The sequence below is a fragment of the Vigna umbellata genome, chromosome 7 (genome assembly GCF_029865625.1).
Source record: "Vigna umbellata cultivar VRB3 chromosome 7, Vumbellata_1.0, whole genome shotgun sequence".
NCBI classification, from domain to species: Eukaryota; Viridiplantae; Streptophyta; class Magnoliopsida; order Fabales; family Fabaceae; genus Vigna; species Vigna umbellata.
The window spans coordinates 32,160,529-32,175,793 of NC_142171.1; the positions used below are offsets into that span (position 1 = coordinate 32,160,529).

Sequence of the window (15,265 nt, forward strand, 5' to 3'; positions counted from 1 at the left end):
AACACGCTTTCCGCTTTCTATATTTTATTCCGTTGCGCGACTCTATAACGGTACCGATTGTTCCGACAGTAAGAACCAACTTGAGTGATATAGTGAATTGCTGCCAAATTGAATTTCCAGCCACTTCTCTCGGGTTCATTGCATTGTGCCACTTTAGCACACTTATGCTCTAGTTTCCTTCCCTCTTGGAAGGCTTTCTGAGTTAGAGCCACTGCATACACACTCCCAAAACCGCAGCAGACATTTTCACAAACACCTACCATGCATTGCCTTCACCAACCACTTCTTCACTCCGCTGCCACTTTCTGCTTCAAGGAGCGGTCTAGTTTTGAAGATTGGGAACGCTTCTATCACCTTCCCTTCCACACCGATTGCACTTCCTGAATTCTCTCAGTTGGGGACAAACTATCTTCATATGAGGCCTCCTACAGTTATAACAACTCAATTGCCTATACTGCCCTAATTGACCACTGGAACTGGATGACTGCGAAGAAGAACCCCTAGACCCAGAAGAAAAAGAAGACCGAGAATAAGGAGCCCTCCTTGGACCTGAATTGCCCCTAGATATGCTCGGTCCTCCAACTCGTGATTGTTGCCTTTGTTTATTCTCCACTTCCATCTTAGTCTTTTCCAAGACTCTAGCCCTCTCTACCAAAACCGGAAACTCCTAGATACAAAAACCTATGACTAACAGTTTAATGTCACCTCTCAATCCATTCTCAAATTTTCTACACTGCCATTCTTCATTCATTGCCAATGTATGAAACCTCAAGAGATGCTTGAACCGATCGACATACTCAGACATAGACATATTCCCCTGAACCAACTCTAGAAACTCCACTTCCTTTGCAAACCGAACACTGCTAGGAAAGTATTCGGTATAGAACTTTTGTTTGAATACTTCCCAAGATATGGGAGTACTGCTGCCCTCCAATAACATTCTCATACTACTCCACCAATGATTGGCTTCCTCAGTTAACAAGTACTCAGAAAAAGCTAATCTATTTTCGTCCGGACACCGCTTTGCATTAAAAATTCTCTCCATGTCCCTGAACCACTGGTCGGCCTCATCTGGACTACACTTCCCACTGAACTTAGCCAGATGATGCAGAAGGAAACTCTCTAAACTCCACTCTTGCTGATGAGTAGCAAAAGAAGTAGATGGTCCAGCTGTAGCTCTACCGCTTGCCATCAAATCCACATATTGCCTCTGGGGCACCTCAGTTGATAACCTGGCAGTTTCCAAATGCTGTAATGCTATAGTATTCTGTTGAACTAATGCAGCGTTCTGTTGTTGCATTGCTGTAAGTACCGACTCCATCATCCGCATCAAATATGGTGCATTAGAATTTGTGGCTGGGGACGAAAGAGGAGACCTAGATGCCATCTCTGATCATACAGAGAGAAAGAACCATCAGTCTAACTCAAGAAGACAAGGACATTATCTAAACCGAACACGAAGTACACAACACAAGCATAGCATACTCATAACCTACAAGATTTCTAAGGAAATAACTGCTCTGATACCATTAATGTAACATCCCAAAATATAGTATACACTACATAGTAGAATATTTACATGAAATGATATGATAGACCAGTTATCCACTTAATAATAAAGTGTTAATAGTACAATTATCCCAAAACAACTATAAAATTAAAACTTTAAACAGAAACCTAATCTAGAACTAAAATAGGTAAAAGAACGAACGTCTATATTAAACTGGTGGATCCTCTCCTTCCAGAGCTTGGTCCACCGAGACCTCTTCTCCTTCTGCTCACACCCGTCGGATGATCATTCCAAAGGAAAAATCGATCGGACAACATGACAAGACAGAAAAGAATTGTAAGGTATTGTAATTTAATTAATCATATTAATCCTACAAACAAAACAATTACATAAGCATGTAACAACAAAACATTTAAATCATGCAATGACCAACTACTCAAACAGGTAAGAGTCAAACACATTAATTCAGGCAAAGACCGACTAATTGACTGGACCAACCAGATTGTATGAATATGTAGCTTTGGACGTTCGTGCACTCGTTGATGTAGTAATTGGAAACCCATCAGCTATCGCACGAGGTTAACCCGTTATCCCTCACCTAAGGTGTCCCCCCTTAGACTAGAGCCTCTTGCTATTCTCACGACATGATTTACCCATCTCTACTTGAGACTTGGTAATCATTAGAATGTCAGCATGAACGTCGTGGATTTCGCTGTCCATATTCATACTTTATCACCACCTTGATAACCAATCACTAAGACATTCCTCCTTGGAATTCTCTTTCATAGTAGTTGGAACATCATACCAAACTTTCAATTTGACACCATTATGATAATGCATACATCAACCACCAAAGCAATTGGAACAATCGATTAACATAACACATCGGAATAAATATAAATATAAGCCGAACAGAAATAACCAAACATATATGAAAAATACTGAACATCCTATGAATGTTGGATACTGATCGTTCTCTCACTACCTAAGAACAAGACCGAACGGTTATGGCTTAGGCCGAACACGTATAGCTTAGGCCGAACACTTAGACTTGATACTGATTACTAAAATATCATCGAACTGTCATTAACAGGTAAGACACATGAGAGACCAAATGCATTTAAACCAGTACATGTACGAGATCGAACACTAACACAAGACCGAGCGCTACTAATAAACCACATATAAGACTGATCGCTACAAGAGGCCACACACCCCACTAAGACCGATTGCTACGAAGAGACCACACACCCCACTAAGACCGATCGCTTTTATTCAATTAAATACTATCACAAGACCGATCGATCATTAATTGAAAAGTTCTACAGAATTAGAACTCAGTTAAGACCAAACACAAGAAGAAAGCCGAAAGGTTAATGAATGACACTCGGCGATCTGCATAATTATGATCAACAACTATCTTCACCAATTTACTGCAACTTCCCAAGTTCAAATTCTCCAAACATGATTCATATACCAATTTACGCCTATCCGAAGGTACCTAAAATTGTTCTAACATCATCCCAAAGAGTCCCATGCCAGATTTCACTCCCAACCCCAAACTCTCATTTTCGCATACCCTCTTCCTTAAGATCAGAACAGACCAACACTTATGCAGAGAAACTCCAACCAGTTCACAGATTCCAGCATTCATAAATTCAACACAATTCAATCAAACATTCCAGTCACACACATGCAACCATCCAAACAGTAATTTCATACATAGAAAATCACAATTAAATTAACTAGCTTCCCTTACCTCTTTGACCGAACCGAAAGCTCAACAACTGCAGAACTCGCTCACCACTAGAAATTCCTAGGAACCTAAAATTCACCGATTGATAAGAATAAACCCACCAAAAGACCAGATTTATGATCAGAAATGGGGAGAGGAAGTTGATGAACACATGCAACCAAACACTTCACTTGCATGTGTCAAAAGGTTTTGGAATCTCTCAAGAGCTCAAGAAATGGAGACTTACCAGCTCTAAACAAGGCTTTGATCAGTAAAAAAATATGTTTTTGACTTCAAGATTACCTAAGCTTGGTCTGATTGGAAAGTAGATGAAGTAAGATGAGAGATTTTTAGAGAGAAGGAGGAGAAAAGAGTGTCGCAACCGGAATCGCGACGGGACGACGATCCAAAAAAGACGGGTTTTAGAAAAAGAGATTTGGAGTCGCCACCATAGTTTATTCTGAGAAACTATGAAAAAACCATAAAATGATAAGACACGGTCCACGAAAACCAGATTTTGGGTTCGGGAGTCGATTACGTGTAGGGAAGGTATTAGCACCCTACAGCGTCTGCCCGAAGGCAGTACCTTTAACTAAATAGGCGAATGTGATGTGGTTTTCAAAATTTTTAACTATCCCCTAAAATAAAACTCTAAAGAAACAAAATATATTTTTTTAGTTTTTTGGGCCCGACAAGGATTGACCTTGCTCCTACGTATTCTCGTTCAAAATGAGAAATCAGGGTAATGTAGTTCTTTTAGAAACTGTGTTGGAAATTTTGTTTAGAAAATTGTTTGAGAATTTTGTTTGGAAATGCTTTTGGATTATAGGGAAGTGAACCTGACAAGGACTAACCTTGGTCCTACGTATCTCCACTTTTGATGGGGAATCAAGGATCACGTAGTTCTAGGTTAAAAGATTGTTTGTTGTTTGTAAAAAAAGCAGATGTTTTTAAATTTTTTATGTTTTTTAATATTTTCGAGAAAAAGAAGGTAATGAGCACTAGGCCGACGCGGACGGTCACACGAGTACTCATACCATTATTTAATTAATTTTTTTTTAATATCAAGGATATTAAGTACTAGGCTAATGCGGACGATCGCATGAGCATCCATATCCTCATTTAATTATTTAAATAAGAGAGAAAGGTATTGAACACTGGGACGATGCAGACGATCACACGAGTGTTCAACCTTTAAAACATATTTTGTTATTTTTACTAAAAGAAAAAGAAAAGGTTTTTTAGCACAAGGACGACGCGAGCGGCCACATGTGTGCTTAACCTTTAATACATACTTTTGTTATTTTTAGTTAAGAAAGAAGAAAAGGTCTTAAGCACAAGGACGACACGAGCGGTCACATGTGTGCTTAACCTTTAAAACATATTTTTGTAATTTTTTATTTAAGAAAGAAGAAAAGGTTTTTAGCACAAGGAGTACGCGAGCGGTCACACATGTGCTTAACCTTTAAAACATATTTTTGTAATTTTTATTTAAGAAAGAAGAAAAGGTTTTTAACACAAGGACGACGCGAGCGGTCACACATATGCTTAACCTTTAAAACATATTTTTGTTATTATTTATACATATATATATATATATATATATATATATTTTATTTTTATGTATTATATATATATATATATATATTTTTTAAAATAGGTAGATATTTAAAATAAAAAAACAAATGAAATAAGATAAATGGGAAACAAAACAAAATGAAATAAAATAGTAAATGAATAAATAAATAATAAAGAAAATAAAAAAAAAAAAATGGGTGTGCCTAAATGAAAAAAATGGGGTGTCCAAACCACTTTTCCTTTTATAAACAGACTGGGCCTAAACCCAAGCTAAAAGGTGGTGTGAAAGTGAGAACAGGGGTGCCTAAACCAAATTTATTTCTAACAGCGGACTGGGCCTAAGCCCAGACGGAAAGGGGGGGGGGGCGAAATACTAATAAAAGGGGTGCAGAAACAACTTTGTTTGATTTTTATTTTGGGCTTGGCCCAGCACTGGCCCGAGGATGTATGGGGGTGCGCGGGTGAAGAATGGGAGTTGCGCAAAGGGGCTGGGTCAGCAACAGGCCCAAGGCCTTTTCGTTCTTCAGCGGCTCAGGAAACCCTTAGGGGTTCTCCCATTCTCTGCATCACGCCACTTCATTCGAATGAGACCCAGGGTCTCTTTCTCTCTGAACAAGCAAACCAGAGGCGCTCACCTCCGCCCAGACGGCCACCGCGCCACTGATTCTTTGAATCATCCATCGCGCCACCACCCTCCACCGGTCTCGGCGTCGACGGCGACCTCAGGCGCCACCGGAACCATGGCCGACTGCGGCGCCACTGCCTTCTCTCTCTCGTTTCTCTTGCACTAGCCTAGGGTTGAGGCTTTTCCACCTTGGGCACCGCCTGCCGCCACTTCTCTTCCGCCGTCGTCATGAGCCGCCGCCACAGAAACGCCCCCCAAGCCCTAAAATCGCGTCGTCCGCCTTCATCGCAAGCGCCACCAGGACCGCCAACCCCCATGACCATCGCGACAACGCCCTCGTCTCTTCCATCATCGTGCCACCGGGTTCCCCCTCAACAGCCCAGGCCGCAAGAACTCAACGCCGTCGCGCCATCACCTTCTACCGGAGCTACCGCCGTTCATGGCGTCCAACCCTCTCTTTCCCTTCTCGTGAACGACAAAAATGCACTCCCTGGGATGAGTTCTTCCTGATCCCACCGAGACCAGCCACTGCCGGTGAGGTTAATGAGGTCCTTTATAACTTTCGAATGAGGAGGAAAGTGGCTGTGTGTGCCTCTTCTTAGATTGGACAAGAATGAATGAAAGTGGAGATTGGTGTTGAATGGTTGAAGGCGATGATGGATGGCACAGTGGCAAATTTTGGCTTTGATTCAGTGAAGGTAAAGTACGAGCTTGTGTTTGGGTGCTGGAAATTGGTCATTGTTCTTGGTGATTGGTGCTAATCTCGGTGGCTTTGTGTAATGCAAGTTGAGGATGGTGTTATGCGTGAGTTGGGATGGAGGTTCCAATGGGTGAATGGAATAGTTATGTGAAGATGAAGATATTGTTTTGTTATTTTTCTTTCTGCTGTGTGATTTTCTGGTGAGTAACCATTCTACTGATTCAAATTCATTTGATGGTTGGAGATGGAAAGAGGCATAATTTCATGGTCTGACTTAGTTTGTGGTTGCTGTATTTGATTCTCTGCTTTTCGGGTGAAGGGATACAGCAAAGCCATGTTTATGGTGTTGGAGTGGTGGTCTCGCTGGAGATAGCCGAGAGCTCGAACCGTTGTGGCAAGACCACTTCGTAACGTAGTGATGAGGTGAGCTCCAACGGGTTCGGTTATTCAGAGGTTAAGCGGCGTTGGTAGAGGAAGAGCAAAGGCTCGAAGTGCATGGGTTGAAGATGATGGGAGAGAATGAAGAAAGTGAAGTGTGCTTTTGTTGATGATGTAGATGCAAATAGAAGCTGGAGCAAAAGCTCTACGAGTAGCAGTCTATTCGGTCAGAAACCGAAGGAAGATAATGGAGCGTCACAACTCGCATTAAGGTGAGGCGAGCGTGAATAAGGGGTGATATTGGGTGGAAGTGAATGAAACAGTGAATGAAACAAATGACCAAAAATTCATACATCAGTAATGGCTATGGATGCAGCTAATATAAGTTAGGGATACTTACCTTCAATGAACGAGTAGCCCCTTCCTTCCTCTACTGTGGACTTGCTTCCACCTTTCCTCCGCTCTTCCAACCCTTGCACTCTCCTCTCTTTTTTTTGTGAATAATATGCCCTCAGCAATGGATGATCCACCAAGATGAAGGCACCCCTTGCTTTTCTGTGCTTTTTTCTTTTCCCATTCCGTATGCGCCAGATTACCTTGTACCAATTTCGTACGCCCCTAACGCCTCTGCCACCACTCACTCTCTGCAGAGAACCGTTTTTGCCTTCCCCTCCAGCACACACACTGATTTTTGTCCCCCAACCCGAAAACATTCTCTCTTTTCTCGTATCTTTTTTCTTCTTTTTTTTCTTTTAACCGTATTAATTATATTAAGCAAAATAAACTTTAAATAGGTAAAAGTAAAGATGAAAATAAAATAAAAAATATAAAATAAAAATAAAATAATAAAAATGTAAGAAAAATATATATACATATATATGGAGAAAAATAAGATAATATATGTAAATAAAACTAGGATAATACAGAAATAATAATAAAAAAAAATAATGAGAAAAGAAATAAATAAATAAATAACAATAAATAAATAAATAAAAGATAAAAAACGAAAATAAAAGATAAAAATAAAAATAAGTAAATAATATAATAAACTACAGTAAAGCCAAAAAATCAATCCGGACGAAATTTGGTATTGACAAAGAGGAGATCAAAATTTTGGAGAGAGAGGGTGCATGGAGAGAATGGAACGAAATTTGAAACTTTCATTTATGTACCACTTCTGTAAACCGAACGGTCCAATCCAGTGCATTCACCTGACTTTCTCCAATTTTCTTTATAAATTCTCAGTTCTTACACAAGCCCAACAAACCCAATTAAATTCTTATTTTATGTTTTTTGTTTTTAATATTTTTATTTAGACTTTTTTCTTTATTTCCTTTTCTGAATAGTATAACAAACTTATTTTATACATATGTATCAAGTCAAGCATCTAAGCTTTTACAAAGAATATTTCAAGAACTCAAGAGCGTGCTACACAAAAAGGATTGCAAAAACGTTTTCCATTAATTTTGGTATATGACAATTAAGTTATTACCAATTTCAGGTGTCATTGGCAGCTACTTGTGATCTCCATACCGAAGAACACTGCTGTCTGGTTTTGTTCATTGCAGAAGTCTCCTCCCAGCCCTCTTAGACATGTAGTAGATTGGTAAGAATCTCAATGTTTCGACTTTTTTATTATATAAATGTATGCTAAAGGAATTTTTTTTAATAGTTCCCTTGCAACACATATGATGTTATCTGGGAGATCTACTGCTACAGCTAAAAAGCTTGCATGGGTTGCCCTTAAGGTTTGGTATTTTAGTCCATACTTTGTTACATTTGGTTCCATTCAAATGATGTTACTTAACATTTTATAATTATGATGATATATTGTAGTGTAATAGACAAATGGGGTCATATGAATGTGGTTACTACGTTATGTTTTGGATGATGACCATCATTCGTGCACATTACACCAGTGGATGGGAAACGGTAATATTTATGTTTGAATTTTATTTTCTCTATAGTTTGGATTTCATATACACTAATTGAAATCATTGTGTTTTATGCAGAGATTTAATAGGACTGCTCCAATTCCAGAGAAGTCAATTCAACTTGTGAGGAAAACACTTGCGAAATATGTAATTCATTTATATAATAGTATGTAGTAGATATTAGAATATAGTAAGTTCTAAGTTTATGTTTCTAAGTTGTTTTATGCTTTTCTACATTATTATAAGTTTAACTTTGTACATTGCATTGATTTATGTTGGAAACTTGATTTATGATTACATTGGATTGATTTATGCTTCTAAGAAGTTGATTTATGATTCCATTCAATATATTTATGTTTTAATATAATTTTCATTTAAAATATACGTTTCTGCATTATTTTGGATTGTTCTGCCTATAAAAATATATGCAGGTCTGTTTTTGTGGTTGGGAATGTTGCAGAAACAGACCTCATTTTTTTAAAAAAAACAAGGATATATGCCTCGGTTCAGGTCATAACCGAAGTAAAAAGACCCCTTATGGCCTCGGTTATGGTCACACCCGAAGCAGAAAGTCTTGCGAATGAGAAAAAAAAGTCTACTGCCTCGGTTCCAGCTACAACCGAGACAGTAGAGTGGGACATACTGCCTCGGTTCAAGGGAACCGAGGCATAAAGTCCTACGAAAAAAAAATTAAAAAAACCAAAAACTTTACTGCTTCGGTTAAGGCTGAACCGAGGCAAAATCCTCTCTTTTTATGCCTCGGTTCTCAACCGAGGCCAAAAGTATTAGACTTTTTGCCTCGCCTGAATATGTCTCGGTTCGAAAACCGCTGCCTATAGACAAAAATAACCGCTGTCGTTTCCCCTGACTGTACTAGTGTTCTGAATAGTACGACAAACTTATTTTATACATATATCTCAAGTCAAACATCTAAGCTTTTAAAAAGAATATTTCAAGAACTCAACAGCGTGCTACATAAAAAGGATTGCAAAAACGTTTTCCATTAACACTATTGAATCCTCCCTTCTAGAGTTTTTCAGATATTTCAACAATAATCTCTGCTCCTTTATCTTTAAAAAAACCTGTTACATATACAGATTTACACTCACTTTTGTTTTTCGTTTTTTGTTTTCATGTTTAACCATACTGCCTACTACATACCTTTTTGTAAGCCACTCTCCTTTTTTTTTAAGACCCAATTTAAGTTTGTCTAGCTTTTAAATAACACTTCTCTGGACTCATTTACACCGTGGGCACCACCATGCGTGGGTAAAAAAAACTTAAACCCTATGGGCTCTACCCGTTCAATTAATAAATAAAATAAAAACATGCTTAACTCCATGTGCCCCCACTCGATCAAACCCCAGGCTTTTAACTTAAAATCTCACACTTCTACCACTAAGCTACAAATTTTGCATTGATATTTATCTACCAATAATTTTATCACAAATCCACACCAAACTAATTTATTTTATTTTATCATATATTTTATTTTATTATAGTTTTTACACTTTTATAGGTGGATCTTCTCTCTCCACATAAGAAGGTTTTTTTCATATAAAAGAAATAATCAAGCCATTATTAATATCTCGTTACTTATCCAAAAGTTCATGCTCTATCTCCAGGTAAAAGAAAAGTGAAAATAGTATAGATTAAAAGGAAATCTTTAGACGAGAATAACATTTTATAGGAAAATGAAAAAGAAAATCATAAACATCACATGATATTAGAATCAATAATTGAAAGAACCTTTTCTGTTACTGTTTGGAGAATGTCCCATTCAAATAATTGAGAAAAGGTGTGTACTAGTTAGTTATTGACATCATTATAATTATAAATAGGTAGGATTGTTAGGATAGTTAGAAAGTACTTCGACAAAGCTACACTGATACAAATTAAAGTTTTCTTAAATAAATTTTAAAGTTTAATTTAACAATTCATACATTTTCCTCACATATAAATAAGGTAGCTCAAGGAGTGATCAGCACAGCCAAGTCTCATCTTCTCTAGTTTTGAGCTTAGAAAAGAGAAGGAAAAAATGAGCATTTCAAATTCTGAAAAGGGCCATGTGGTCTGCGTGCCGTTCCCAGCACAGGGCCACGTGATCCCTTTCATGCAACTAAGCAAACTTCTTCTTTGCTCTGGTTTTCACATAACCTTTGTGAACACCGAGTTCAATCACAAGCGTTTGGTAAAGTCTCTTGGAGAAGAATTCGTGAAGGGACAACCTGGTTTTCAATTTGAGACAATACCAGATGGCTTGTCCCCATCTGAGAAAGATGCAACACAAAGCATCGCAGCACTGTGTGATTCGACTGCTAAACATTGTTTTGAGCCTCTGAAAGAGCTTGTGAAGAGACTCAATGCTTCACACGAAGTGCCCTTGGTTACCTCTATTATGTATGATGGACTGATGGGGTTTGCTGGGAAGGTGGCAAAGGAACTCGACATCGCTGAGCAACAGTTTTGGACAGCCTCAGCTTGTGGCTTACTTGGCTACTTGCAGTTTGATGAGGTTGTCAAGAGAGGCATCATTCCTTTCCAAGGTCATTGTGTCTCTTTCTTTTCCTCTTTTGACTAACAAACAAACTAATTCTTTTATCACGTGCTATTCTATCCTAGATATGTAAAATATACAGGACAATATATGAATCTTAATTCTTAAGAAAAAAATTTAATAATTACTTTTTTTTTAATATATATTCACCACAAGGTATGTTTCTTAATTCTTAAAAAAATTATAAATTTTGTATTTTTGTTTAATAATTACTTTTTGTTCTTACAATATTCATCCATGCTGTATTTTGTTATTCATTTATATTTTATTGATATTATTTGACTAAAATTTTCTGATTATCATTCTAACAAAACAAACAAATCACTCTATATAGTGATACTGTACGCCGGATTTAAAATATACACGACAAATATGTTTCTTAATTCTTAAAAAATATATATATGTATTTTGTTTTTAATAATTACATTCTTACAATATTTATTTCTCGATTTATAATATATACAACAATACACGTTCCTTAATTCTAATTTATTTTTATAACTTTTGTATTCTGTTTTTAATAATTACTTTTGTTCTTACAAATTGTATTTGGTTATTCATTTATGTTTTATTCATATAGCGATATATCTTTTTAACATAGATAATGAAAATCCATTGAAATTGATGGATTTTTCCCTCCATATTAGTAATTGTCCCATCTTGCCAAAAAATGAGCAAATCTATAAAATTGGAATGATGGAATCAATTAAAATGCATTATAAATTTAGATAATTAAAATTATAATTAATTTTAGATAAAAAAATCAAAAATTTATATATTAAACTGGAATTTAAATTCTTTTTTGGTAACTTGAATATTTATTAATTAATTTTGCATCGATTTTCAAATCGTATTTTTTTCAGAATTAATATAAAATTAGTGATAAAAGTAGATTTAATAGGCACCATACTTTATTCAGCTCAATAATAAATAATATGATATAATTAAAAAATAAAAGATTTAAGATATTTTGTATAAAATGTTTTTAATGTGAAACTCTGTGTAGTCAGCAAATATCATTTATTCAAATAAAAATTAATTAAGGATTTAAAAATATGATTTGATGAATAAATAAAATTTAATTAAAGATTTAAAAAAATATTTGATAACATATATCTTCTATGTATATTTTATAAGTATATCATTGGAATACTATATTTGTTTTTACATAATATCGAGTTTCTATTCTTTTTTTATGTAGTGTGAGAATAGGGAAAATTGAAAAATTAAAATTAAAATATTTTTATTTTATGTGTTTTTTTTCAACTCTTAACAAGAGTATAACATTTTCTTTACAAAAGAAAAACATATAAAATAATATTGGATAAACTTAATTACATTATCTTAATGTTTAAATATAAATATATTTATACACATAAACTATAGCAACAATATTTAGATAAAAATATGATATTTTTAAATAATTAAATAAGCTATTTGTCCAACTGGTTCTAGCGTGTTTAAAACATGAGCAATATATAATTTTCATTATAGTTGTACTTTAAGACATGTTCTCTTATGTACTCGGTATTTATTTTCTTACAAAGAAAATCTTTTATTATGAGTTTTTGACAGTGATATGTTTGTAATGACATACAGACATTGGAAAGCATATTTGTCTTTATCAAATAAGGATACAAAAAAGAAAATGATTTTCAAAGCAACAAAAATATATTAAAGTTAAAAAAAAAATATAATGTCACACTTTTTCAACAGTCAGAGTAATTTCAAGGTATGATAAACGGTAAAATACCATTATACTATTAGTTCATACGGTCAATCTCAATGAACTTTATACATGATTTACTCCATACGTTGGTTTTGGATAATAACAACTTGAAGAGGAAAAAAAATTACAAAAAGAATATTTTATAGATAAATTCATTTGTAATTTATCGTTTTATTTTTATCTCATGAATAAGTTAACTTTTTAACATTATAAAACGGTATTTCATTTTACTTTTTCTTACTTCTTTAGATAATGTCACAGATAACCCTATATATAATATTTTAAAAGATTTCTTTTATGATATGTAGTTAGTAGAAGTAGTACTCTCAATTTTGATCTCTTTACCCAAAAATATATTTACACAAAAAGATGATGAATAAATATAAAAAAAATACTATTATTTTGATCTCTTTGATGTATATATAAAAAACCTACATCTAATAAATTTTTAGACACAATTTACATTTACTATTTTACTTTTTAATTTCTTTCTTTTTTTATAAATATAAAGTTAATTTTTTTAATGATGAAAATAATTTTAAAAGTAAATTGTGAATGGTGTATCTAGTATAAAAAAATATTTCCCATAAAAAAAAGAAAGTGAATTGTAAAGAGTTAAAATGTTTGAGACGAAAGCTAATTCTGTTTTGAATGTTTCAGACGAAAGTTTCACCAGGGATGGGTCTTTGGACAAAAATCTGGATTGGATAGCTGGAATGAAAAATATGAGAATAAGAGATCTTCCAAGTTTTGTGAGAACTACAACTCTTGATGAAACCAATTTCGTTTGCTTTGGTTTAGAGGCAAAAACATGTATGAGGTCATCTTCAATCATAATTAACACATTCCAAGAATTGGAAGACGAAGTCCTTAATGCTCTAATGGCCATTAACCCAAACATATACAACATCGGTCCACTTCAGTTGTTAGGAAGGCATTTTCCTGATAAAGATAATGGCTTTACGGCCAGTGGGTCAAATCTGTGGAAACACGACTTAGAATGTATCAAATGGTTGGATCAATGGCAGCCTTCATCAGTGATTTATGTGAATTATGGAAGTATCACTGTAATGTCAGAGAATCACCTGAAAGAATTTGCTTGGGGATTAGCAAATAGTAATCTACCAGTTTTGTGGATCAAAAGACCAGATCTTGTAATGGGTGAGTCTACACCTTTGCCAGAAGATTTGTTAGATGAGGTGAAGGGTAGAGTATACATAACAAGTTGGTGCGCACAAGATGAAGTGCTTTCTCATCCATCAGTTGGGGTTTTTCTAACTCATTGTGGCTGGAATTCTACGGTTGAAGGCATATGTGGGGGTGTGCCTATGATCGGTTGGCCATTCTTTGCTGAACAACAAACAAATTGCAGGTACATATGCACAGATTGGGGAATAGGAATGGATCTTAAAGATGATGTGAAAAGAGAGGAGGTGACAACACTTGTGAAAGAAATGATAATGGGAGAAAAGGGGAACAAGATGAGGCAAAAGTGTGTAGAATGGAAAAAGAAAGCAATACAAGCCACTGGTTTGGGAGGATCATCTTATAATGATTTCTATCGGTTACTCAAGGAAGTTCATCACCATGGTGCTATTTGAGTGTTTCAATAGGTTGGACATTTGGACAATGTTTCCAAGGAAGCTCTGCCATTTGATGGAAAACAATAGTATTGGTCAATGTTATAAATAATATTCATGAATAAGGATTTCTATTTGATGATTGTTTCTGCTATTTATATTATTGTGTGATTATGTACTTTCAATTGAATGTAAGTGTTTTCATTGGAAAAATAATGGTATCTTGTATTTGGAAGATTTTATATTATTCTCTTGTATTCGTCCAATGTGTTATTTTTTCATATTTAACTAATAGTGTGAAAAAATTTTGAAATTTTAAGTTCTTTGGGTTTGTAATATGTTACGGATAAAAAAAAAACTTAGATCCAACAATGAAGCAGTATAGGAATGAAAAGAGTATGTATTTTCTCAAATATGAAATTTTTATTAAGATAAAGAAGCTACTAGACTCATATATATATATATATATATATATATATATAGGCTAAATAGCACTGATGATCGTCAAGTTTATTCGAAATGGTCCTAGTTTTTTTTTGTTCAAATTTGTCCTAAAGATTGTAATTTATGTTCAATTTAGTCCTTTTTGTAGACGGCGTTTAAATCGTTAACGGCACAGTGTCCAACTGTGCAATCAGTGAATGACATGTCATTTAACTGATGATCTGGACACTTTAAGCCATAGTGAGGTGGATTTTTGGTTTTTTAAAATTGTATTTCTGATATTAAGGTTTTTTTAATGCCGCTGCCAAGGTTTCGACACCTTCAAATGGTCGTTCCCAACTCGCTGTTGCCAAGGTTTTTCATCTTTCATGCTGTCAACACAACATTTTCCTTCTTAAAATACATACCATCATTCTTCTCCTAATAAGATAGAAAACTCTTGTTTTTAACCTTGTAACTTCAATCATGAGACATTGAGGAGTTGTTGTTGATGAA

At 35.1% G+C, this 15,265-nt stretch overlaps 1 protein-coding gene and 1 pseudogene across 1 annotated transcript; one reads left to right on the forward strand and one right to left on the reverse strand.

Annotated features, from left to right (window-relative positions):
* Positions 1-322: 322 nt before the first annotated feature.
* On the reverse strand, positions 323-1,387 carry LOC148195748 (uncharacterized; annotated as a pseudogene).
* Positions 1,388-10,431: 9,044 nt separating this feature from the next.
* LOC124844822 (linamarin synthase 1-like) lies at positions 10,432-14,573 on the forward strand. Its single transcript, XM_088094715.1, has 2 exons — positions 10,432-11,006; positions 13,407-14,573. Exons 1-2 carry the CDS (start codon positions 10,499-10,501, stop codon positions 14,345-14,347), a joined length of 1,449 nt encoding a protein of 482 aa, XP_087950841.1. The 5' UTR covers positions 10,432-10,498; the 3' UTR covers positions 14,348-14,573.
* The last annotated feature ends 692 nt before the right edge of the window (positions 14,574-15,265 follow it).

Bases quoted from the DNA above. Each gene is read 5' to 3' on its own strand.
- LOC124844822 (XM_088094715.1), top strand. From the start codon at position 10,499: ATGAGCATTTCAAATTCTGAAAAGGGCCATGTGGTCTGCGTGCCGTTC. The intron at 11,007-13,406 runs GTCATTGTGTCT...TGAATGTTTCAG, and splicing joins AGGCATCATTCCTTTCCAAG to ACGAAAGTTTCACCAGGGAT.